Here is a 27722-nt window from a genome sequence, read left to right as displayed (position 1 = left end):
AAGAGTGATAGTTTGACTTCTTCTTTGCCGATTTGGATGCCTTTAATTTCCTTTTGTTGTCTGATTGCTGAGGCTAGGACTTCTAGTACTATGTTGAATAGCAGTGGTGATAATGGACATCCCTGCCGTGTTCCTGACCTTAGTGGAAAAGCTTTCAGTTTTTCTCCATTGAGAATGACATTTGCAGTGGGTTTTTCATAGATGGCTTTGATAATATTGAGGTATGTGCCCTCTATCCCTACATTTTGAAGAGTTTTGATCAGGAAGGGATGCTGTACTTTGTCAAATGCTTTTTTGGCATCTATTGAGAGTATCATATGGTTCTTGTTCTTTCTTTTATTAATGTGTTGTATCACATTGATTGATTTGCGGATGTTGAACCAACCTTGCAGGCCTGGAATAAATCCCACTTGGTCGTGGTGAATAATCCTTTTAATGTACTGTTGAATCCTATTGGCTAGTATTTTAGTGAGTAGTTTAGGTTTTTTATGAATTAAAATAGATCTCAGTTCATATTGGGGGGTTTTCCTTGAATACCTATATTGTCCCTTCCATTTCTTTTTGTAGAAGTCATTTATTATGGAGGTGTAGAATATTTATTTTTATTTATCTAGTTGACTATTTGTCACTCTTCATCTGCTTAGAGAAACTAGATTCAATAAACATGAACAATAATTTCTTTGAAAGAAAGGAGTACCAAAAAGGATGTGGTCTTGCCATTTGTGACAACACAGATCAATCTACAGTGTTTTATACTGAGTGAAACAAGTCAGACAGAGAAAGACAAATGCTATATGATTTCACTTATATGTAGCATCTAAAAACAAAACAAATGTGAATAAAAAAAGTAGAATAAGAGAACAAACAGATGGTAGCCAGGTTGCTGGGGGATGAGCAAAATTGGTGAAGGGGAGTGGAAGGTACAAGCTTTCAATCATGGAATGAAAGAAAATAAAGGTGGTGCAACATAGGGAGTATAGTAAGTGGTATTGTAATAACATGGTGAGAGATGGTAGCTATACTCCTGGTGAGCATAGCATAAGGTATAGAGTTGTTGAATCACTGTATTGTATACATGTAACTAATGTAACATTGTATGTCAATTATACTCAAATAAAAAAAATTACTTTTGAAAGAAGGAAAAAATTTTTTATAAAGGGGGGGTACCTTGGCAGTAATAGTTCCCATACTTCTTTTAGTTTTCAAATACGTTTACATGATAGTTTTCACATTTATTTCTTATTAAAGTTATTTTTATAGACTTTCATACAAACAGGGGTTTTTTCCTTAATCTAGCTTAAAATATTTCTAATAGTAATTTCTATGAATATCAATTACATCTAATCATTTAGGTAAGAAGCGAAGCCTCCTTTTTTTTTTTTTAAGACTTTATTTATTTATTTGACAGAGAGAGATCACAAGTAGACAGAGAGGCAGGCAGAGAGAGAGAGAGAGAGAGAAGCAGGCTCCCTGCTGAGCAGAGAGCCCAATGCGGGACTCCATCCCAGGACCCTGAGATCATGACCTGAGCCGAAGGCAGCGGCTTAACCCACTGAGCCACCCAGGCGCCCTCTAAGCCTCCTTTTAAAAAAAAATACTTATTTAAGTAATTTCTACCCCCAACTTGGAGCTTAAAGTTATGACCCCAAGATCAGGAGTCACATGCTCCTCTGAGCCAGCTGGGTACCCCTAAGCCTCCTAAACTGTACATTCCTAGTGAATCAGTGATTTGGTTTTTTGAAAAGCTATCATTGTATGTAATGAATGTCATCATTCTTTGTTTCTTACTTGATCAATTTTACTTGATCTTCATGGGTTTTCATTAAATACAGTACCTAGCAGTCTGTAGATTGATCAATCTTTTTATTTTTTAATTGGCAACAAAATGATATATTTTTAATTTTTTTTACTTTTGTTTAAATATTAAACTAGATGTACAGAAAAAGGTATTAATGTCAATATTACTTTTCACAGTATTATTTTATCTCTCTCTTATACTCTGTGGCTTATATATATATATTTTTTAAAGATTTTATTTTATTTATTTGACAGAGATCACAAGTAGTCAGAGAAACGGGGGCGGGGGAGGGGGTGGAGCAGGCTCGCAGAGAACTCAGGTGGGGCTCCATCCCAGGACCTTGAGATCATGACCTGATCCGACAGCAGAGGCTTAACCCTATGAGCAACAGAGGCGCCCCTATTCTGTGGTTTATAAAGCACTTTCATGTATGCTGAGGTCTTAGGAAGTTAATAAATGTTTACCTTATAATTGGAGTTAGACACATGGGAGTTGAGAAATTGAGATGATAATGCCAATTTAACTACTGATAAAACTGTTAGAAAGAGGACTTTTTCATCCCAGAGTAGGGTATATCTATCCATCCAGTCAGAGCAGTTGTAGGCTTCTTAGCCTTCTACAGTTGTAGGCCTCTTAGCAACTGGCACAAACCATCTAAAATGTCTGCTTTGGGTCACCTGGGTGGCTCATTTGGTTGAGCGGCTGCTCAGGTCATAATCGCAGGGTCTGGGGATGGAGCCCCAAGTCAAGGCTCTCAGCAAGAGCCTCCCTCTCCTTATCCCTGCCACTCCCTTTGCTTGTACTCTCTCTCTCTTTCTGTCAAATAAGTAAATAAAATATATTTTTTAAAAGTTTAAATAAAATGTATGCTTTGTGCATGTAGGCAGTTGCAGAAGAGGGAGGAAAGAAGACTGGGCTAATCATGCCTAAGCCCTGGTTACAAATCCACTGTAGTTAAGTCATTTTTCCTCTCTAGTGAGTATTAATCTAATGGAGTTTCCTATTAATAAGAGTACTACATTATCCCATTTGATCTGGAAAACAACTCTGTTATTAATAAAATAGAAATGATTATTTTCATTTTTTATGTAATAGGATAGGGACAAAACTGTTGAGAGTAGGTAGATAAGAGAAAATCTGATTTTTTTTGTTGTTCATTGTTTTGAGCTGATATCTCCCATAAAATATAGGAAAGAGGGGCGCCTGGGTGGCTCAGTGGGTTAAAGCCTCTGCCTTAGGCTCAGGTCATGATCCCAGGGTCCTAGGATCGAGCCCCACATCGGGCTCTCTGCTCTGCAGGGAGCCTGCTTCCTCCTCTCTCTCTGCCTGCCTCTCTGCCTACTTGGGATCTCTGTCTGTCAAATAAATAAATAAAATCTTTAAAATATATATGTATAGGAAAGAATTAATTTTTATCAACTTTAACATAATAGTGGATATACATTTTAAGTTGTATAGCTTCTAATTAAGGTTCAGTATATAGGCATTTAATTATCTTAAATTCGCATACAGTTAGGTTCATGCTTTCCCATAATAGTTTTTTTTCTTTTTTCTTTTATAATAGTTTACTGAAATATAATTTGCATACCATGCAGTTGAGCCTTTTAACATGTACAGTTTTATCATATTCACAAAGTTGTATGACTGTGACCATTATCTAATTTTAGAACATTTTTATTGCCACCAAAAAAAAGAAATACTGTACCTCTTAGCAGTCACTGTTCATTCCCCTGTTATCCCAGACCCTGGAAACCACTATTCTACTTTCTACTGGATTCTGCTGGATTTACCTACTCTGGACATTTCTAATAGGGGCCCTGGGTGGCTCAGTTGTTTGAGCGGCTGCCTTCGGCTCAGGTCATGATCTCAGGGTCCTGGGCTCCCTGCTTAGCAGGAATTCTGCTTCTCCCTCTCCCTCTGCTCCTCCCTCCCTCTCTCCCTCTTTTCCTCCCCATCTGCTATTCCCTTTGTCTCTCCCTCTCTAAGTGTGTGTGTGTGTGTGTTTGTGTGTGTGTGTATTATGAAGAAGTAGCAAGATTTGAAGGTAGTAGAGCTAGGCAAGATTTGTTTTATAGGAACTTGTGTGTTGAGCTAAAGAATTTGAATTTTAACCTGTCCACTTTAGGAAGCCTGAGACTTGCACTTAGACTTTAGAGGGGGGGGATATGAGGGAAGAGAAAAAGTAAACATAAAAATAATACACAGTGAAAGGGCCCCCAAAATCCTTTTATTTAAAAAATTTTATAAAAGAATGTTCCATTATGGGTTCCTGGTTTATGTTTATTTCCATGAATATAACCTTTTTGATAGGTTTAAGCAATTGGAATAGAAAGAGAGGTGAAAAGGAAATAGGTTAGTAAGAAGGGTTAGAATTGGAATGGGAGGTAGAGGGAAACAGGAAGATGAGAGGGAGGTAGAAGAGGAATAGGGGCCAAAAGGTGATAGAGGTGGAAGGGAGGAGAGGAAGCAGACATTTGATCTTCCAGCTAGAGACACTCAGTGGAAAGAAGGCCTATTGCCAGAATTCATGTTGTGCTTTGTGACACTGAAAAAGAAGGTCTGCTTTTACTTGCTGGTTTAACAATGACCATTAGATCCACTACCTGTTTCTTTGTTTGTTTGTTTTTAAGGGGATAGAAGAATTATCACCTTTTATTTTCTTGACTTATTTCTATTTCTCCAGGCAATACAGGTATACATGGTTTTTGTTTGTTTTTGTATATTGCGTGCATTATGTGGTGATACTATATCAAAGTAAGAATATCAATTTTCATACTTTTTTAGTATCTTCCCTAATATGCTAATTTTTAAGATATAACAAAATTAATTAGGCTTTCTTCACAATAATATATATTGGATTAAATCTGACTGAATTTCATAAGTTTCTACTTCCCTTATTTCTCTGTATCCCACAACTTTAGGAAAAGGATAATATCATTGGGTAAACTTTCCTTCTCTTCACAGAGATTATTAAAAAGATTTACTAATTCTTTTGGCATGTTGAAATATTTGCTGTTATTTTTCCATATTCATATATTTATTAATTTTTTTCAGCTTTATTTTTGAGGCTATTATTTGAAAAGCATCTAGAAGCACATTGTTCTTATAGTACCAGAGAATTGGCTGCTTTTCTAAATTTTTTTAATTGGCTGATTTTTTTGTGTTATAATTTTTTAAGCAGTACGATCACTTTCAAGAGCTGGCTTAGTAATTACTTAAAGATAAAATAAAATAGTTAATGCTTAAATAATACTGACTTTGGTTCTGTTTAGAATGGCGTTGGGGCTGTTAGGTAACCATTAAACTTAAAGACCTTCTAAGGTCAAAGGTTAAAAGTTAAATTATCTTGAACAGTGACAGATGACAGACTAGTTCTTTGTGTAATGAAAATACAAATATATAGAAGATATATACATGATGTACCCTCCAAGGAACCTCATTTGGCCATCATAGGCCCTTAATACGTAAAAGGAAAAATGAGATAGGAAAAAATAAAAGCTTTGATAAGCATCAGTGGTCTGGAATTTCCACACAGTATTTGAAAATGAGGGGAAGGGTTGTATACTTTCCATTCATTTTGTTAATACAATATAGCCATATAATTGTCATCTCTTATTGTTTTCTAATCAAAATAATATTTACTGGGGTACCTGGCTGGCTCAGTCAGTGGAACATGGCAACTCTTAATCTCGGGGTTGTGAGTTCAAGCCCCATGTTGAATGTAGAGATTACTTTAAAAAAATCTTTCAAAAAAATTTTACTGTGTTTTTCTTGAATGTCCTTTAAAAACAACTGTTGAGTTCCACTCTTACTCTAAAAAGCTGTAAATAAGTTCAGTTAATTCTTCATTTACAAAGGGCATATAATTGCCGGTATTTGACCAGTAACGGTTTCCATTCTCTTCATATATTAATCCTCTGGGTTCTAACAAGTATGTATGGATATACATTCACAATTTCTTTTAAACTCTTAGACATTGCTGAAAGTGTCATTTGCCATTTAAATATTTAATAAGCACAGGATACTTACTTGTTTGTATCAGTATGTGAGGCTAAATGATGCTGCAGTAACACCAACAACAAAAAAACTCAGTGGCACTCAACAACAGTTCTTTTTCTCTCTCACTTTATGATAATACTGGCTGTGGTTTGGAAGCAGGGCCGTTCTCTTCACTCTAGGATCCAGGCTGAAGAAGTTGCTCTTATCTACAACACTGACATTTTCGTAGTAGAGGGGAAAAAGGAAAAAGTGGAACCATGTAAGGTTATAAAAGCTCTTCCTTGGAACTGGCATATTATTTCAGTTCACATTTCATTATACAAATGAGTCACATGGCCAGTTCTGACCTGAGTGGCACAAGAATTATAGCCTTCTCACAAGGAAGGACCAAGAGAAAGAGGGGCAGTGAATAGTTTAACAATAAAAATTTTCCATATGATATTATTAAAAGGATAAAATTAACTATTTAAATATGTAAGTGTCTACAGAGAAAAAAAATTAAACTTTTCCTAAAGTGTAGCGGACTCTAATTAATTTAGAAATTGGTGAGTTATACAAGCCAAATTTAGTTTACCTTTGCAGTGCTTATGTTGTGAGGTTTTACTAAAACAACAGATAGTGTAATCTATGTGAAAGAGCTTAACCTCCTGGGGAACAGTTTTTTTGGATACTTAAAAGGTATTTATTTGCATATGCCAGCATCTCAGAGTATTTTGGTGGAAAACTAGTCCTTAAGTGTCAATAAGGAAGAATTTTTTTTTTTGTTTTTTAAGATTTTGTTTATTTGAGAGAGAGGGATTGAGAGAATGAGTGGAGGGGCAGAATGAGAAGCAGACTCACCATAGAGCAGGGAGCCCAATGTGGGACTTGATCCCAGGACCCTGAGATCACGACCAGACCTGAAGGCAGACGCTCACCCAGGCATTGGAAAGGAAGAATGTTTTTGGAGTCAAATATATTGGGGAACCTATATACTATATTCGTTATTGGATATTTATAGTGTTTATCAGAATATTAAATACTTTGAGAAATCGTTTTGTTCATTTAGTTTTGCTTTAACCAAGTATTTTCCTAGATTTACTTAATTTAGGAACCTGTTTTGCTAATTAATACCTATTAAATTTTCTTAAGGAAATCCTGGCATGAGAAAGTTGGTAGGTTAATTGTAATTTATTCATTAGATCTGTGCCCTCAGTACTTTACAATTCTTTTGTTTATTTTAGTAGTGGTTACTTAGTCTTTATGCACTAGTTTTTCAATTGTTTTATTTTTTAACCTCAGGTTATCCTAGTTCAGGGAGATCCTCTGGTAGAAAAAACTATTCTGAATTGGATTCAGTCAGTTTCTAGGTGTTCTTTTGGTGTGGGGCCTCTTGAGTCCTGGATGTAGATCCTTAAAGAAGCCCTCAGTACCAGCTAGGGGCAGATACTGCCTCAGAAGTCTTGTAATGGCAAAAACATAGCTGACATTTTTGAGGTTAGGATTGTGGGACAAGCTTGTTTTAAATAGAATTTTTTAAAAATATTGAGACAAAAAAATTTAAAAATATTAAGACTAAGTGCACATCTTAAAACTTGTTTGTTATTCACATAACGATAAAACAAAGATGACATATAAAACCTCCTCTTAGGCATTAGTCCATCTCTACAAAGTCTTAACAGAGTTATTAAAAATTTAATATGGATTTTCCTGTTTTTTTTTTCTGTTAGGGTGGAAGTTAAGTTGCAGAGTAAAGGAAGTTAAATTCAAGGGTCAACAAAGACAATTTCTAGAACTGATTTTAGAAAAGAAATAAGTGTTGGTGGTTCTTTTTATGGAATGCTTATGTGTACCCACAGCTCAGCCAGCAGGAGTGCCAGAAATCTTAAAGAAAAGCTTGCATAGCTGTTCAGTGAAAGGAGAGGAAGAAGTATTTTTAATTGGCAAGAACTTTCTGAAAGGAACTAAAGTTATTTTCCAAGAAAATGTTTCTGGTAAGTAGGCATAACGCTGGTATGAAGATTGTTGCACGTTCTACTTTGTTTTAAAGATATAATGATAGCTACAAAATAAAAAACGTTTAAAAATTTTAATAAATTACTGCTTTTATTTCAATCAGATGAAAACTCTTGGAAGTCAGAAGCTGAAATTGACATGGAATTATTTCATCAGGTATAATTTAAGCCTTTTTGTCATTTAATTATTTACTCTCTGAGAAATTCAGTTTTGTTCTGAAATTTTCCTGAATCAAACAGATTTAATTTCTTCTTTATGTGGGATTCATATAAATCATTTAACTTTCTTTCTTGAATTTCTGTAGCTGAAAATTCTACTAATGCTAGAAATGACAGTTGTCTATTTTTAAAAGTTTGAAGCATTAGTAAATAATTGTTAATAAGTGAAACATTTATTTCCTAATATTTGTTTTTTCTGAGGATTTGGATTATCCTAGCCTAATATTTAGTTTATCAAAGGGAAACTTATTTATTGAGTACCTGCTATGTCAGGGGTTTTATGTTTGTTAGTTACCTTTTCACAGAGGCACTGTTTGTTAAATTTACACAAAAGAGTCTGTATTGTAGGACCTCACCATGTATTGTTTTCAAAATGACAAGGAAAAAGAGCTTGAAAACAAGGATAAAAAACTGATTGAAGAATTAGAATGTAGAACAAATAGGACCAAACTTACAGAAATTGAGACTAGCAGAAAAGGACAAATTTTTAAACAAATCAGATAGGACGCATATGCAGAAGAGTAGCATATATAGGTGTGGATCACAGACAGAGAACAGAGCAGGAATAAACTAATGTGTAAAGTACCTAAACCCTAAAATTTACCATAAAATGTTGATAGGAGTAGAAAAGAGCACATGAAAACAAGTAGAGAGATGGAAGAGGCAAAAATTAGAGACTGGCCAATTTATCAAAACAGTTTAATCTTTTTAGTTTTTAAAATTTTTTATTCCTTTGTATTTTTTTAAAAATAAATTTTAAAATATGTATCCAGTAAAATACATTGCCATACTCAAAGCTAAGGGCACAGTGTTCCCTCATTTCAGATACTAACCAGCCACAAGTTCAGGGGTCTTCTGACCACTCTCATTTTTGAACAGTTGACTTCAAACTTAGGGTTTCCCACTCCCCACTTAGATTTGCTAGAATAATTCACAGTACACAGGAAACACTATATTTAATTTCAGCTTTATTATAGCAAAAGAACACTAATCAGAACCAGCCAAAGGGAAAGTCACATAGAGCAAGGTCTAGGAAGGTCCCAAAGGTGAAGCTTTTGTTGTCCTCAGGATGCTTTACACACTCAGTACATCTATGTGTGACAATATGCAGAGTATTAACAGTAAGGAAGCTCACCCAAGCCATTGGCGTACAGAGTTTTTATTAGGGTTTGGTCACATACTGCCCAAGCAGCTAATCTTTAGTCTCCAGTTCCACCAGAGGTTGGAACTGATACGACATTGCAAAGTCCCCTTCATAAATCACATTGTTGGACTGTCCAGTGACCAAAGCCCCCTGTCAGAAATACTCCTATCAGGCAGGAGTTTCTAAGGTCTTAGAGATTACCTTTCAGTAGCCAGGGGCAAAAACTAAACCATAGGGTAAAGTTAATTCTTCACAAAATAGTATCCTTTTAAAGTGGAGCTTCTTACATACCTAGACAGATGCTATGTAGAAAGTTTTCCTCTGTCTTTATGCTACTACATGCTGCGAAAGGGAGATAATAGGATGTAACAGTCATTCCTTTATCACATACACTGTTGGGCAATCTCTGTCTTAACTGAAGTTATAGCACTTGCTTTGTCACTAGCAATCTTGGTTACCTCAATAAGACAAGTCACTTTCATGCCCCAGTTTCCTAATCTGTGAATTTTTACTAAATTATTTAAGAGGTCCCCTCTAATTCTGACATTTTATGATTTCTTATATAACTTATTTGAGCAGACCATTGCCACTTCCCATGAACCAACAGTGGCTTCCTTTCGAGGACTCCCAGAGGTTAGGGACAATGTATTATGACTCTTCCGTGTTCCTCATAATATTAAGCACTCAACAGATACTCATGAAAAACTTGTTGGGTCATTTTATTCACTTTGAAGAAAATGAGGACTCGGGTCTGAGGTTCCTTATTCTTTTTGCGGGTACTTCAAACCCTAATTTCAACCAGGCTCTTACATGCCTATAGTTTTGGTCTTGACTGAAGCTTAATTTTTCCATGCAATACTTCTGTGTGTGCCATAAACATGTTTTGTTTTTTGATGAGTTGGTTAAATTAATGTAAACTCCTTTACAAGTAATACTGTTATAATTTCTCTTCCTTACCTTATCCTATAGCTAGTTCTAGAGACTGAGAAACTTGCCCTATAAATTATACAAAATATTAATAAGATAGCCCCAACAAATTATAGTCTTAACTTGCTGTCTCATGTAGAACCTAATGGTAAGAAATCTTTGTTTCTTCTCCTCCTCATCTTCTTCCTCCTCTTCTTCTTCTTCTTCCACATCTTCCTCCTCCTCTTCATCCTCTAACTCTTCCTCTCCCTCTTCCCCTCTCCTTCTTTCCTTCCTTCCTTCTTTACCTTTGAGGCATGGGGTAGTTAATATTCTTAAAACACTTTTTTTCAGGGTAGTTATGCCAGCTACAATAGATTAAAGAAGAATAATCATAAAAATAAGACATGGTGGAATGGAAAGGAATTAATGTCCTTATTTGGTGGCTATATCTAGAGGTCCTGGGGTTTTTGCAAGCAAGTATGTATAACAAACTAAAACATAATATGATCTTCCATTAATTCTGTGGTTGTGCTGTTCATTTTTAAATTTTAATTTTTTTCAGCAAGCTTTTTTTTCCTAAGGGACTTTCTGTGACATGTTTTAGAATGGGATCACAGTGAAGATAAAAAGAATTGATCCAATGGATTATATTAAAGAAAAAAAAAATTAAACATTTAGGGGTGCCTATCTGGCTCAGTTAGTGGAGCATGTGACTCTTGATCTAAGGATTGTGGGTTTGAGCCTCTGTGTGGAGATAACTTAGAAAAATAAAATTTTAAAAAATTAAACATTTAGAGGGAAGGGTACTCAGAAAACAAAAGAAAAGAAAATTGTAGTCAGTAAAGAAATACCAGGCCCATACAGAAAAGCTGAAAGGACCTCTGTGATATTAAAACATGACCAGAAGATGATATAGTAGAAAAGACCATTTAAAGAACCTTGCAAATTGCAATTATGAATAATTGTGGTAACTATTCATTTATAACCCCAAAATCAAATCCTCAGACATTAAACTTTTTTATTATTTAAATTTAAAAATTGAGGGTGCCTGACTGGCTCAGTCAGAGGGGCTTGTGAATCTTAATCTCAGGGTTGTGAGTTCAAGCTGCATGTTATGTGTAAAGATTAAGAATGAATAAAGCTTTAAAAACAGACTTAAAAATTGAGATTAATGAAGTCTGGGGAAACAGTTCTTTGTTTAATATCTGACTCTTCTATACAAAGCCATAATATGTCTCAGGTACATGTATACCAAATGTGGTAGGCACAGGGTCATTATATCTATTCCCATTTTAATAATTTCAGATAAATTCTGTAGAAATTGCCTATTAAATATATACAAAAAGATATGTATCTTAAAGATCAATCTCTAAGAGATCTCTTTCACATATATTTTGCATATATTTAGATATATATAGTCTCTTTCTATGTGTGTGTGTGTGTATATGTATAAGACATACACACATATTAAGACTGTGTGTGTGTATATATATATATATAAGACATACACACATATTAAGACTACGTGTGTGTGTGTGTGTATATGTATATATACAGTCTTAAAGATAAGTTGGTTATGAAAGAAAGCAAGAGAGTCTCACAGCTTGAAATACAGAGGTGATTTAAAGATGGGAACTAGGAGCTAGATATGGTCTTATTAAAAACTAAGAAGTATACAATTCGATTTAAGAATAACTTGTTTTATAAAACATAAAACAGGCATTAGTATATCAAAAACACAGGTGTGTAGATTGTTATTTCTCAACCCTTAGTCTTCTGAGTTCTTTCTATTATATTCTTTAGAGGGAGAGAATAAAAAAATAAGGAGAAACTTAGGAGTTTTGGAGAAGATGGAATTTTTAGTATAAATATGGAAAGACAGTTCTTGAAAGAAATGCCAAAAGAGATCCTCAGAAATTTGGGGAACATCTAGACTAAAAAAAGCCTTGAGAATTTAGAGGTTATGTATTTTCAAATGATTTTATTAGGAATTTTGTTTTGTTATGTGTCTTTAATTATGTATATGTATATATATCCCCAACTGCAAAATGAATGTGACAGTGATAAATTATCATTTAGGAGAATGAAAAATATCTAACACCATTGCTTACAAGTTCTAAAAAAGATTATCTGCTGAGAAGAAGAAAATTGTTATTTTGAATCCAAGCAGATTTTTTTAAGAAATTAAAATTGGGATTGCTTCTGTTTTTCATAAATTTTTATAAAGATTTTTCTTTATTTATTTGACAGAGATCACAGGTAGGCAGAGAGGCAGTCAAAGGGGGCGGGGGGGGGGGGGGGGGGGGGTGGGAAGCAGGCTCCCCGCTGTGCAGAGAGCCCCATGCGGGCCTTGATCTCAGGACCCTGAGATCATGATCTGAGCCGAAGGCAGAGGCTTAACCTACTGAGCCATCCAGGTGCCCCAGGATTGCTTCTGTTTTTACCCTAGAGAACATTGAACCTGCTCCAAGGGCCTCCCAACCCTTTGTATGTTTTATCTGTGCTGCTTGCTTAATGGTAGTTAATTGCTCTTAATTTCTTAAAATAGTATTTAAAAACAACTTATCACTATTCATAATTTAGTTTTTAATTCAAACCACTTATAGGATTTCTAGAATCAGATTGAGGGAGTACAAAGGAGTAGTATCAAAATAGGTTCATTTGTTTTTTTAAAGGTTTCAGATTAGGTTTAAGTATGCTCTCCAAAGCAAGTGGAGTAAAAATTTTTAAATAAAATATGCATCTGACTTTTAGATACTAATTCTGTTACTGATTACCAAGAAAAAAGATCTTACTCAGAATAATAATTTCAATTACAGAATTTGCCAAATAATTTTAAGACTAGAAAGATACCTCACAAGTCCATCCATTCAGCCATCTCTTTAACTGTAGTTAAGACTGCTTTGTGACATAGTTACAGTGTTTAAACTAAAGAGTAACACTAAGAGTACACAGGATTTTACAACTGTTTATTAGAAGTTAGATCAGTGCAGATACATTTTTTGATGACCTCAGGTGCATTTGAATACATACTTTCAGACTTTTGTTCCTCAATATCTATGGATACACTCATTGTCTATATGTTTTCTCATCTGTCTTAAAAATGATTTTTTTTTTTTTTTGAAATGGCTAACTGGGCTTAGGACGCATAATGCCATAAATGAGAAGCTGTTTCTTTATTTGTAATGTGACTATTTCAGAGAGTGTTTTAAGATGGCTTAGAAACAAATTAAGTGCACAGAAATTGAAACCTTGACCTTGACCCCACTTGTCACTTGATCTGTCTGCCGAGTCCACCAACTCTAGTCTAGCTAAATAAAAAATGTCATCAGGGGTGCCTGGGTGGCTCAGTGGGTTGAGCTTCTGCCTTCAGCTCCGATCATTGTCTCGGGGTCCTGGGATCGAGCCCCACGTCGGGCTCTCTGCTCGGGGGAGCCTGCTGCCTCCTGCCTTTCTGCCTATTTGTGATCTCTCTCTCTCTCTGTGTCAAATAAATAAATAAATAATCTTTTTGTAAAAAAATGTCATCGAACTCTTGTCATTCTCATTTGTCAACATTGGCCTCTTGCATATCACATCGTCAGTAAGAAAACATAATCACTGCCCCTTAATATTCCTTCCCATTACTGTAATACACTAGGGAAGAAGAGCAAAACTCACATATGGTTCATGGTCTCCTTCAAGAAGATGGAGTCTCCTTGAATAAGTGCTGATGAAGGACTTATGAATTTTATGAGGATTCTTCTGCCACTAATCCAACAAAAATAACTTTGATTTGCTAGAGTTTGGGTACACTGAATTCTATTTAACTTTTTTTTTTAAGATTTTTTTTTTAATTTATTTATTTGACAGAGAGATCACAAGTAGGCAGAGAGGCAAGCAGAGAGAGAGAGGAGGAAGCAGACTCCCTGCTGAGCAGAGAACCCAATGCGGGGCTTCATCCCAGGACCCTGGGATCATGACCTGAGCCAAAGGCAGAGGCTTTAACCCACTGAGCCACCCAGGCGCCCCATCTATTTGACTTTAAATGAGAATTAAAGTGGTTAGGAAGCAGTTGTGAATTGCATTGCAAAGTACATCTCACAATTGATGTTTTACAAAACATGATAACTGACATTGTGCTTGGTGGACATATTTTTTTCTCAAAATTTATTCATTCTTTTATTCAACAAATACATTTGAGTGTATTTGGTGTAAAGTGCTTAACAGTGGATATAGAACAAAGAACAAAACACCCTAGGTTCTTATGGAGCTTAAATTCTTGTGATTGGAAAGAGACAAAAAACAAACAAATAATCACAGTAATTTCAAGTGGTGATAAATGCTATTTTAGAAATAAACAAGATTATGTGACCAGATTGGGAAGGGGTGCTACTTTAAATAGAATGAAAGCCTCTCTGTGGAGGTAACATTTTGAATAAGACCTGAAAATGGGTAAGGAACTAGTCTTTGAAGAGGTGAAAGAATATTTCAATGGGAGAAACCAGCAAGTTGTAATGACTGTGAGGTTTTAAAAAAAAAAAAAAAAATGAATTTTGTGTGTTAAAAGAATGGACTGAGAAGGTCAGTGTGGTCAGAGTATAATAAGCCTGGGGGGAATGGAAAAAAGATGAAGTTGACAGGAGAAGCACCTTGTAAGCCATTGTAAAACATTAAAAGCAATTTTAAGGTTAATGTCCTGATGCCTGTGAACCTGAGCTTTAAGTTGCATTTTTTTTTTCCAGTCAGAGTTTTTTATACTTTACAGCTAACAAGAAATGTATTTAATTATAATTATTTCAAAATTTTAATTTAAATATTGCTTCTTTTTTAACTCTTGGTATTTCCTTTAAATTTAGAATCATCTTATTGTGAAGGTTCCCCCATATCATGACCAACATATAACTTTGCCGGTGTCAGTGGGAATATATGTAGTGACCAATGCTGGAAGATCTCATGATGTTCAGCCATTCACTTACACTCCAGACCCAGGTATGTCAAAATAAAAAATTCTGAACTAAAATCAGTAATTAATTTCTAGTTCTTTGGAAGCATATGAATATCAGCGATCCAAAAAGAAAAAGTTGTGTGCTGAGGTGAACTGATACTAAGGGCATTATTTCTGAAGAAGATGGCCACCAAATAATGTTTTTACTCTTAGGTGTTTTTTCTGCCTATGCTCTAATAGTAAAAAAGAAAAACTAGGAATGCTTTAAAGAATTTTATCTTCAAAATTATATCATGTAGATTACTTCTTAATAAGAATTATCATTCATTAAGTACCTCTTACATGCGGTAAGTTCAAAGTGACAACCTTGGGAAACAATACTTCAGTCTGTGTCTGGCTTATAGGATGTATTTTGGGAGAAGTGAGAGATAAGCTTGGATTGATAAATGATAAAATCACAAATAGAGTTACATGCACGTAACAATTTCTAATTTGTGTAGTCAAAAATATCAGAAGACTGCTGGTTAATGAGTATTTTAAATATAATTTCAAGCATTTAGAAACCAGAGCAATAAGAACAATTGAAATGTTTATAAGTTTAGAAGATCTCTGGGTAAGAAGTATCGCAAGAATTTTTTGCCTACATTCATTTAGTTGCCTAGAGAAGGAAAGCCTTTTCTCGGCAAAAGTGGGGAGAACATTTTGGAAAATGAAACTCTTCACAAGTTCCATTGACCTAGGCTTGGTTTCTGCCATGTTTACCATTGGTTCAGTTCATTCCAGTCTCGGGCACACTTCAGAATTAGCAGTTCTTCCATATTTGTAAGCTTATCATTTATGTTATTCCCAAATAGTTTCAGGAGTCAGTGAAGTCCAAAGTGAATAAAGGTGTCAGGGGAAAAAGAGTCCTGGCAAGAGAAAGCGATGGAAACAGTAGCTGGGACAGTTATATCTAGTCTTACTAATTACTTTCTATCACTCACCTCTCCCCTTTTTAAAAAATCATGTCTGAATTTCACAGCATTTGCTTATTCACCATTTTGCTACAAAAGTATGCCACAGTATATAGCATTAATGAAATTAATATTTGTTTCAGAATAAAAGATTAGCAGTAAAGTTTTCAGACAGGAAAAGGCAAAGTTTAGAAGTAATAGTTTCAGTAAAAATAGGAAAGAGTAGATACTCAAAGATCAAATATTTGGTTGTTTTCTTTCTAGGAGGGTTTCAAAAATCCAAGGAAGTTTGGCTTAAAACTAATGGTATTTAAAGCATTTTAGTAACAGCTAATTACTTAAATAGTGGCATTTAGTATATTTTGTGATGAGGAACTTATTCATGTTGGGGGAAAGCTGGCATAATTGATACAGAAAAACATTTTTCCTAATGAGCTTCTCTATCATCTGTGTGGAAGGGAAGAGGGAAGTTTATATGTGTGGTCAGGGAATAGCCTTAAAGATTTTACAGTCCTGAGAATACTGAGGTTTTATGGTTATTTGTTTGTTTTTACTAATCAATTATGAAGAACATCAGGACTTAGTATTAGCACTAAGAATCCTCATTTATTAGTAATACATGCTGATGATTAGAAATCCCCCTTTGAAAATTGTCAGATTAAATAACTTTTAAGTCTTCTGCTTTACTACATATACTAATTGGCCATCTTTGGCCACATTTAAAATTTTTCCTTTCATATTTTGTATTCAGTATAACATTTGGTATCAGAAACTCTTAATCAAATAAATACATAGTATGTAAGCTTTGTAATAAGACCTTATGCTTCAGTTTCTGCCTTTATGTTGTAGCTAATTAAAGAATCTTCCTATAATTTCACTTTTTTGTGTTTTATAAAATATAATCATTTCAGGTATACATGAGAGAATATGATTTTGGGAAAACGTGGTTATAGAAAATTTGCACTATCTCATTATGATAAACCAATTGCTGTTGTGATTCATCTGGGACTGTAGTTAAACATTTGAATATTCAGTTGTGTAGAATTATAACAGCAAAAACTAGGCTTACCCTAATATGCACAAGTCAGTGTAGAAATGGCAACCATTATACTATTTGTCTCAATATTTAAAAGTTATGATTTTACTAAGATACTTTCATATTAACCTGGAAGTCGAGATTTGAATTTAGGATTATCAGAATGCTTGGGAGTTCTAGGCCAAATACGGCAACATGAAGAAAAAGGATTCCCCAGCCTGCCAGCCTTCTTTTCTCCTTTTTTTAAAAAAATTTTTTGGTAAAGATTTTTATTTATTTGTCAGAGAGAGAGTGCACAAGCAGGGGGAGCAGAAGACAGAGTGAGAGCCAGGCTCCCCACTGAGCAAGGAGCCTGATGTGGGACTCTGTCTCAGGACCCTGGGATCATGACTGGAGCTGAAGGCAGACGCCCAACCAACTAAGCCACCCAGGCGCACATCTTTTTATCTTTTTTTTTTTTTTTTTTTTTTAATTTTATTTGAGAGTGAGAGAATGAGAGGAGGGAGGGTTGGTCAGAGGGAGAATCAGAGCCTGATGTGGCACTTGACACTGGGACTCCAGGATCATGACCTGAGCCAAAGGCAGTCTCCCAACCAACTGAGCCACCCAGGTGCCCCCTTCTTTTCCCTTTCTTAGCTTCATTCTATCCCTAGGGTGCCTTTGTGTACCAACCAGTGTTTCCAAGCTCTGTTCACTCTATAGGCCCAAGACTATACACATAGGCTAAAATAGTTATGCAGAAAATTTGGGGATCTTGGGTACTTGGTACATGGTCTAAAAGTAGGATTAGGGCAGTGGTTCAAGTGAACAAAAACTGGCTCTGCACACACTGTCAGACATGAGCCTCTCTAAAGCCCTCTGAGTCTAGTACTCCTAAAAAGCACATTGCATGTGCATGTTCTCAAGCATTTAGATACTTTACAGGGTCGTAAAACTTTCTTTCGTTGCTAGTCACCAAAGCTTTTACTTCCATCTGTTAAGACACACAAATCACATTAGCTGTTTTTTGTAGTGACTCAGCAGTGGTGATTTCTATAAGAAATGAGGGATGTAAAATTTATGCTTTTTGTCGTTGTTGCTGTGACCAAAAACTGACTAAAACTTGATTTTAAAAGTAAAAATTTGAAGTGTTTTCAAAGATTAGTTTCTATTTTAAAATCTGTAATTGTTGGGGCACCTAGGTGGCTCAGTTGGTTAACTGTCCAACTTTTGATTTCTCTGTTTATGATCTCAGGGTCATGGGATCAAGCCGGAGTCAGGCTCCACACTAGGCATGGAGCCTGCTTGAGATTCTCTCTCTCCCTCTGCCCCTTCCACCCCGCTCACACATGCACTTTCTCTAAATACATACATACATACATACATACATACATACATAAAATTTGTAATTGCTAGAATTAATGTTATGGTTTAAAATTGTGGTGGCGCCTGGGTGGCTCAGTGGGTTAAGCCTCTGCCTTCAGATTAGGTCATAATCTCAGGGTTCTGGGATCGAGCCCCACATTGGGCTCTCTATTCAGCGGGGAGCCTGCTTCCCCCTCTCTGTCTGCCTCTCTACCTACTTGTGATCTCTCTCTCTCTCTGTCAAATAAAAAAAAAAAACTTAATAAAAAATAATAATAAATAAAATTGTCTGTGGATTTCTTTTCCATTCAATTCTCTATATGTCATTTGTTGGACCACCTATGTAGCACACTGAGATAAGTTATTTAACTTCATCCTTAGATGTGCACATCATGTCTTTTTATTCACAATTAATTAGCTCTTTATAGTCTCTTTATAAATATCATTTCACATTGTCATGTCAAAAATAAGAAATTAGAAAATAAGGTGGGGCTCCTGGCTGGTTAATCAGTAGCACATACCACACTTGATCTCAGGGTTATTAGTTCAAGGCCCACATTGGGCATACAGATTACTCAAAAATAAGTCAATAAAAGTAAAAATTTAAAAGAAATTGAAAGTAAGGTGACTCATTTCCCATTCTGAATAAGTTAGGGAATATAAAATAAATACATTGAAAAATAGAAATTAAAACATTTTTTTAAAAAATTACTGTATAGGCATTTTAAACAGAAACTTGGAATTTATTTAACTTTATCATTTCAGAACTAAACCCTATTCTTAGGCCCATTAAATTTTAAGTTGCCATAGTAGCTGTAGTTGATATGACTAGATGTAATAGGCCAGCGATTCTCCATTAATAATATACAAAGATTATTTTTTCCAAGGCTTTACAAAAAGAATAATTGTAATGTTACATATTCTCTATGTTCATCACAGCTTTTTTCAAATTAAGTTCGGTTAGTTGACAAATGTTTCTCAATCAGTTTTTTTAAGTAAATTATGTAGATGAATGGTGAATTTTTGTTATCTGGTATTACACTATATTTGATAATTTTTAAAAGTTTTGTGTCAGGGCGCCTGGGTGGATCAGTGGGTTAAAGCCTCTGCCTTTGGCTCAGGTCATGATCTCAGGGTCCTGGGATCAAGCTCCGCTTCGGGCTCTCTGCTCAGTGGGGAACCTGCTTCCCCCTCTCTCTCTCTGCCTGCCTCTCTTCTACTTGTGATCGCTCTGTCAAATAAATAAATAAGTTAATAAATAAATAAAAGTTTCATGTCAGTTTCGGGGTGCCTGGGTGGCTCATTCAATTAAACCAACATCCGACTCTTGATCTCAGCTCAGGTCTTGATCTCGGGGTCATGAGTTCAAGCCTAGCGTTGGGCTCCATGCTGGCATGTAGCCTACTTAAAGAAAAACAAGTTTCATAACAGTGTTCTACTCATCACATATCAACATGAATACTGTTATTAGAAGGATTTTTTTTAAGTTGCTCTTGCTTTTGTTTTTATAAGTGAGCATGTGCTACTGCCCATTTTGTTGCTGAATTTTAGGGCATAGATTGGTGGTTATAAGAACTCATTTCTTGGGGGTGCCTGGGTGGCTCAGTTGTTAAGTGTCTATCTTTGGCTCAGGTCATGATTCCAGGATTCTGGGATTGAGCCCCACATTGGGCTCCTTGCTCAGCGGGGAGTCTGCTTTTGCCTCTGCCTGCTGCTCCCCCAGCTTGTGTGGACTCCCCCCCGCCCCCCTGGTCTGACAAATAAATAAAATCTGAAAAACAACAAAACAAACAAAAAAATGACTCATTTCTGCTTAGATTTTCTGTTAAATAATAATGTTTTATGGGAAATATTTCAATTAAAGATTTTTAAGATACATATTTTTTTAGGAAAAGCTTAAATAAATACATCAATCCTTTTGTTTTGTTTTGCTTTAATAGCAACAGCTGGTGCTTTGAATGTAAATGTGAAGAAAGAAATATCTAGTCCTTCAAGACCTTGCTCTTTTGAAGAGGCCATGAAAGGTACCAACTCGTTTCTTTCCAAAAATGCTATTTTGTCTAGCAACTCTTACCATTATGTTTTCTTTTGTGTACTTGGAACACTTAGGATATCTTCTATGTCACAAAATAAATATTTAACTTTACTGAATGCAGAAACTTGTTTCCCAACTTGTATTTCCCCTTTATTCACCATATGAACAAACTGTTTTAAAGTATATGTTGGAGTAGAGGAGATTTTTTTGTTTTGTTTTTTATTCCCCAATGTTAAAAATGTTAAAATATAAAATAAAATAACTTATGTAAAATAGAGTCTATAAAGCTTCTTGCTACCAAAATTAGTACTTGACATTGAAATTTTAAAATTGAAGAGACCAAAATTTGAACTGTTTTGAAAGAATTCAGTATTTGCAAAGTTTCTTTAGTTTTTTTAGTTAATATTCTTCCTTCTGACATCTTTATTTACTCCCTGCCAGTCCCAAGAAACAATGAAGATATCTTCAGGATGTTTTAATGTAAAAGAGATTAGGTCTGTCTGTCTTCCTCCCTTTCTCCATCCCTTCCTCCCTCTCTCCCTTCCTCTCTTTTTCTCTCTCATCCTCTTTTTCTCTCTTCCTCTCTTTTCTTTTCTTTTTCTTTTTTTTTTTTCCCAGCATGCAGACTACACTTTGCCCAGCCTATGATACCTCAGGTGGCAGAGGGGCCAGAAGGGAGTAAATTTTTTCTTAAGAGATTTCTAACACAACTAGATACTCACCGGTGATGCTTTTTTGCAATTACATATGAAGATGTCAATTACATATTGGCCATTGATTTATTATAATTCTAGTCTTTATTTATCTTTTACTGCCATGAAATTCATGGGTTAAATCAAATTAAATTTTAAAATTAAAAATATTTAATCAAATTCAATGGATTTTTTTTTATATTGTCAGTAGTAAAATTCAGCATTTGTATATATACCATGTTCAGTATAGCTTGTCATTTTAATTTCTGACCATGAACACTTCCAGAGTAGATTAGTGAGGAATTATGCAATAGTAAGTAAACTGCAAAATGTATCTGATTGAACTACAGGAAAATTTACAAATCTGTATAATGGATAACCATAGCTTGCATTTATCGAATGTATATTAAAGTGCTAGGCAATATGCCGTACTCTTTACTGGCACTGTCTCATTTACTCTTCCAAATTCTATGAGGTAGATAATTTATTATTCTCATTTCACAGATGAAGAAACCAAAGTTCCAGAGAGGTTAAATAATTTGCCCAAGGTGACTTACCTAGTGTTAAAAATGGATAGGTTGAGCTCTTGTGCATAAGGTAACACATCTAAGCAAAAATAATTTAAGCCATGTTTATTAGATGAATAAATCTATAATTAATGAATCATTAAAGAAAGTTAAGGATATTTGTGGTCTTTTTTTTGCCAACTTCACCATCCCTGCTTTTCTCCAATTTTTTTTCTCCAAAAAAAAATTTTTTTTCAAAGATTTTATTTATTTATTTGACAGAGATCACAAGTAGACAGAGAGGCAGGCAGAGAGAGAGGAGGAAGCAGGCTCCCCGCTGAGCAGAGAGCCTGATGCGGGGCTCCATCCCAGGACCCTGGGACCATGACCAGAGCTGAAGGCAACGGCTTTAACCCACTGAGCCACCCAGGCGCCCCGTTATTTATTTATTTATTTATTTATTTATTTATTTATTTATTTTTAAGATTTTATATATTTACTTGAGAGAGAAAGAGAGAATGAGAGAGAGCATGAGAGGAGAGAGCTCAGTGGGAGAAGCAGACTCCCGGCAGAGCAGGGAGCCCGATGCAGGACTCTATCCTGGGACTCCAGAATCATGACTTGAGCTGAAGGCAGTTGCTCAACCAACTGAGCCACCCAGGTGCCTCGGTTGGAAGGTTTTAAATGTCATGTTTAATTTTCAGTAATAAATGATTTAGTCATTTGGTCAAAATCTTAAAAGGCTAAAAAAATGGATAAGAAACACACAAGTAAAAAAACAATTTTAAGTTAAAGAAAAAGATAAAGAAACACACGTTATTTTTCACAATTCAAACCTTATTTGACAGTTTTATCAATTAAAATCATGATTAATTTTTTGAAGATAAAACATTAAATTGAAAAAAAATTAAATTGAATACTAAACATTGGTTTAAATTTTTCACTTGTCATTTTATTGTTTTTTTTTTTAAATATTTGTTAATTTATTTCTTTGAGAGAGAATGAGTGAGAGAGAGCATGAAAGAGAAGGTCAGAGGGAGAAGCAGATTCCCCAAGGAGCTGGGAGCCCAATGCGGGACTTGATCCTGGAAGTCCAGGATCATGACCTGAGCTGAAGGCAGTTGCTCAACCATCTGAGCCACCCAGGCACCCCCACTTGTCATTTTAAATGGAATATCATTATTTGGAGATTCCTGATCAATGAAGAAGAAATAGTAGCTTTCAGAACCAGCAGTTTTCCTTGACTTATGGCTTATTTTTATGATCCCTTGAAATCAGAGCTTTAGTATAATGCCAAGGTTTTATCTGAGAGATTTAATTAAATATACTTCAATGATGAAGACTGAGCAACATAAATGACTTCTAACTTTGTGTTCTGGCAGGGATCTTCCAAGTAACAGTCTTATAAATAGCTGTTAATTTTATTAAGATTTAGAAGTTGATATCCAAATAGTGATATTATTGAAAGATATTGAAAGCTTTTGCTTTAAAGTAAGTTTCTAATTCCTTAGGATTTGGAGGGAGTAGGTAGAGAGTAAGAAGGATAACTGTACAGCTCACTCAGATACTAAATCTAGAGCCAGTTTATCATAATTCATCTTCGGTTTTACTCAGCTGAGTATATATCCTTAACACAAAAGTAATACAGATTAAATAATATAAAGTATGCAGTGTAAGCTGTTAACAGTTCCTTGAGCATATTTCCAGGAAGTTTTCTATATCTAGTAGGCACAGGTAGACAAGAGGGTACACTCTAGAAAGATGGCTCAAAGACTCTGTGATATAGGTTTAGGACCCAAGGATAAAGTATAGTTGACCCTCGAATAACTCAGGTTTCAACTGTGCAGGTCCACTTATATGCAGATTTTTTCCCCAGTAAATATAGTGTATTTCTCAATGATTTTGTTAATAGCCTTCTTTTCTCTAGCCTACTTTATTGTAAGAAAACAGTATATAATCATATACAAAATACATGTTAACTCTTTATGTTATTGGCTAGGCTTCTGGTTAATAGTAGGCTATCAGTAGTTGAGTTTTGAGGGAGACAAAAGTTCTATATGGGGGGCACCTGGGTGGCTCAGTCGGTTAGGCATCTGCCTTCAGCTCAGATCTTGGTCCCAGGGTCCTGGGATTGAGCCCCATGTCGGGCTCCCTGTTCTGTGGGAGGCGTGCTTCTCCCTCTTCCACTCCCCCTGCTTCTGTCCCCTCTCTCGCTGTGTCTCTCTCTGTCAAATAAATAAAAATCTTAAAAAAAAAATCTATGTGGATTTTCAACTATGTGTCATGGTCAGTGCCTCAACCCCCACATTGTTCAAGGGACAACTTGTATTGATGTGCATTCTCTTGGTTTCGGCTTTGTAAGGAGTGATTAATTGGGTAAGTGTGTAAAATAGTTGAGAGCATATACTTTTCTCTAACTGATTTTAGCTATGTGGAAAGGTTTAGGAGCTTGGAGAAATCATATCTCAATTTTATTTTACAACAAGGCTAAAGAAGTTAAGTGATTTACTCAAGGTCACACAGCTAGTAACTGACAGCTTGCAACATAGATTGCTCCCAGACCTGTGGGTTTTTTACTCCACTATTTCTTCCCCTATAAATCTTAATCTATATTTTAACCAAACATATTTGTACTTGACCTAAATGCTGCTTGGTAATAGCAAACTTATAGTAAAGACTGTTCTAAGTTTCAAAGATTATTTGGCATGAATGGAAGTGAACACTATTTAAAAGTTGTTTGGCGGTGCCTGGGTGGCTCAGTTGGTTAAGCAACTGTCTTCAGCTCAGGTCATGATCCTGGAGCCCTGGGATCGAGTCCCACATCAGGCTCCCAGCTCCATGGGGAGTCTGCTTCTCTCTCTGACCTCTCCCTTCTCATGCTCTCTCTCTCTCTCTCAAATAAATAAATAAAATCTTTAAAAATAAATAAATAAATAAATAAAAATAAGAGCTGTTTGGCATAAACTATCAGTACCATTATTCTTCACAAATTCAGTTTGATATTTGGATGATTAAATATGTCTATCTTATTTACCTTGTAGATTTTCTGAATTTGCTTAAAAGTTCTTCCCTAGCCCTTACATAATACACAGACTTCACATGTTTGGGGTTTTTTTTCCCTCCTTCACTAAAATGTAATTTCCAGGCAGTAGTACTTTATCCATTTTAATCATCACTGGAACCTGAAACGGTGCCTGAAACTTTGTAAAGGATCATAAATATATAATGAGAATGTAGGAAGGAAAGACAGGATGACCTCTCTCAAGCCATTTAATATTGTTTACACATCCATTAAAGATATAGTTGTGGGTTCTGGGACATAATAGTATAGATTTATTTTTCCCTGTCCCTCCCTTCTAAATCTACCAAATTACCTGGGAAATAATTGAGCAATCATAAAAGCACTTTGAAATATAGAGAGAAGAAAGTGGACTGGCTAGGGACCATAGAACTTGAAGATTGACACCAAGTGAGTTTCCTGGGTTTTCTTTAATCTACCTTTTTTCTGAATTGGGCACCAGAGAAGTCTGCAGCTCAGAACTGGCAACAGGCACAGAGAGAAAGAATAAATCAATAAATAAGCGTGAGTAGCCTGCTCTTGAAAACTAGGAAAAGCAAAGACTGGCAGAGTCTTGGTGGGATGACTTATACCTAGTGACAGCAGCTGATCCACTAGCAAAATCTGGGGGCTGACTCATCCCCCACCCACATGTGTAGTAGCAACAGCAGAACTTGATACGGTCGACCCACTGCATGCCTCACACCTGCCAAGTAGCCATGGGCCTGATCTACTAATAGTAAAACCAAAGAGGGCCCAATACAGGTTTCGCATAAACCAGAACCAATAGATCAGTCTGTCTTATATCACACCAAAAAAAACAACTTTTTTTTTTTTAAGATTTTATTTATTTGACAGAGAGAGATCACAAGTAAGCAGAGAGGCAGGCAGAGAGAAGGGGGGAAGCAGGTTCCCTGTTAGCAAAGAGCCTGATGTGGGGCTTGATCCCAGGACCCTGAGATCAGGACCTGAACCAAAGGCAGAGGCCTAACCCACTAAGCCACCCAGGCGCCCCTCTAAAATACTTTTAAATACCTGCCTTGTACATGATCTGAAGTTTTTTCTCAGTCAAAATTGGATTGTGAGTTGCTTGAATCTAGGTGAAAATAGGTCTGAAAATTCATGAGTAAATGACCCATTTTTCAAAGTAATAAAGTATAGAATATCAGAAGTTAAATGAGCACTTCCCTCTCCCTGAAGATAATCAGTTCCCACAGGAGTTGTTTTTAGCCAGTTAGCTAGTAAGACAAATTGAAGACCAGAATTCAAATATTTTAAAATCAAATTATTACAAAGATAGCTATCCTGTTCATATACCATGTGCCATTTTAAAGTCCTCTTTGGGGGCGCCTGGGTGGCTCAGTGGGTTAAAGCCTCTGCCTTCGGCTCGGGTCATGGTCTCAGGGTCCTGGGATCGAGCCCTGCATCAGGTTCTCTGCTCATCAGGGATCCTGCTTCGCTCTCTCTCTGCCTACTGCTCTGCCTGCTTGTGATCTGTCTCTCTCTGTCAAATAAATAAAATAAAATCTTTTTTAAATAAATAAATAAAGTCCTCTTTAGAGCCAGTATTTCTTCTCGGTATTAAATTAAGAAGTTTAACAGCTATGCCTTCTGGGGAATTTGTGTTTTTCTCTGTAGGGTTTCAGAGTAGTGGTAAACTCTTAGGTCAGAATTTGGCTAGGATTCTGTTCAGAAGACTATCATTAGTGATACCAGTAGGCTGCACTAAGTGCCAGTTTCACAGATGTTAGACAAAAAAGAAGTCAAAGAAAAGGAATCAAGGACAAAAAATAGATATAATGAAATGGTAGAACCTACCTTATCTGCTATGGATTACCTGTCCTTAGTGTAAATCTGTAACTATTTCTGCAAACTGGAGTAGAAGAAAGTGGAAAATACTTGCTGGTTTTGCTTTGGAAATTTAATTGATAAACCTAAAATAGTTTTTAAATTTCTGAAATGAAAAAATTATTTAAGTCCTGTCTAAAAGGGAAATGTGCTGGGATACCTGGGTGGCTCAGTAGATTAATCTTCTGCCTTTCGCTCAGATTGTGATCCCAGGGTTTTGGGATTGAGCCCAGCGTCAGACTGGGGCTTGGGCTCCCTGCTCAGCGGGAAGCCTGCTTTTCCCATGCCTACTGCCCTTCCCCTTCCCCTTCCCCTGCTCATGTTCACTCTCTTGTTCTCTCTCTTTCACGTGTTCTCTCTCTCTCTCTCTCTCTCTAATAAATAAAATACTTTTAAAAAATAAAAATGAAAAAGAAATGTACTCATGTCAACTTAGCATATAGAACTTTTCTAAGACATTAAGCTAGAAAAGCAAAGTCTATCTGGTTACTTGGCGGCATATTCTAATGAGACACTTGAGTTTTGTAGAGGAGAGAAATGTTCAGACAATCCTATAGCCCTTAAAATGTTTTTGACTTTATGTGGCCAGGCAACCATATGCTAAGAGGAGAGTTGTAGTTGAGTAGCTTTACCCTGGGTATTTCTAAGCTGTATCCTCTTAATATATTGTGGAAATGTTGCTTAATGTAATTCATGGTATTTTGAAAGGACCCTAAGGAATATAGCTTGATAATTGAACTATGTAAGTTTGTTGATACTTAACCCAGTCTCATTCAGGCTCCTATCAGAAGTTACATCAAGCCTCTACTGCTTCAAAAAAGGGAGGACACATTTTGATATACCAGTTTTATATCTCATGCTGCCAGCATAGCATCAAAAAGTATACATTTAAATCATGACAAAGAGTCAGCATATCATAGAATGAAATAGTTGATGATGTTAGTGATTTTAAACTTTTCTTTCTTTTTGTGTGTGTTTGTATACAGCAATGAAAACTACTGGTTGTAACTTAGATAAGGTAAATATTCTTCCTAATGCTCTGATCACTCCACTCATATCAAGCAGTATGATTAAGAGTGAAGATGTTACTCCAATGGAAGTAACAGCAGAAAAAAGATCTTCCCCTATTTTTAAGGTGAGTTACATTGTTTAGTACCCCACATCTTCATCTCAGTTATAAAAATTGCTAGTTTGATTTCTTTTCTCCATGTTTGCGCTTTTTACTTTTCCTGTTTATTTCACATGTGTTTCTATTTAGAT

General features: G+C 35.7%; 1 protein-coding gene across 4 annotated transcripts in view; it reads left to right on the top strand.

The window, feature by feature from the left end:
* The window catches only part of NFAT5 (nuclear factor of activated T cells 5), a 106257-nt gene that overhangs the window by 71135 nt on the left and 7400 nt on the right, over nt 1-27722 (top strand). For all 4 annotated transcript variants that reach the window (XM_032854063.1, XM_032854062.1, XM_032854064.1 and 1 more), the window contains 5 exons: nt 7636-7770; nt 7896-7948; nt 14902-15034; nt 20264-20347; nt 27449-27597. In XM_032854063.1, coding sequence (XP_032709954.1) covers nt 7636-7770; nt 7896-7948; nt 14902-15034; nt 20264-20347; nt 27449-27597 — 554 coding nt within the window. The remainder of the gene's footprint in view (nt 1-7635; nt 7771-7895; nt 7949-14901; nt 15035-20263; nt 20348-27448; nt 27598-27722) is intronic.

Source organism: Lontra canadensis, unplaced genomic scaffold (assembly GCF_010015895.1).
Source record: "Lontra canadensis isolate GAN:19392208 unplaced genomic scaffold, GSC_riverotter_1.0 scaffold8, whole genome shotgun sequence".
Classification (NCBI taxonomy): Eukaryota; Metazoa; Chordata; class Mammalia; order Carnivora; family Mustelidae; genus Lontra; species Lontra canadensis.
Note: the sequence above shows the minus strand (reverse complement) of the source record. Positions and strands in the feature narration are given on the sequence as shown.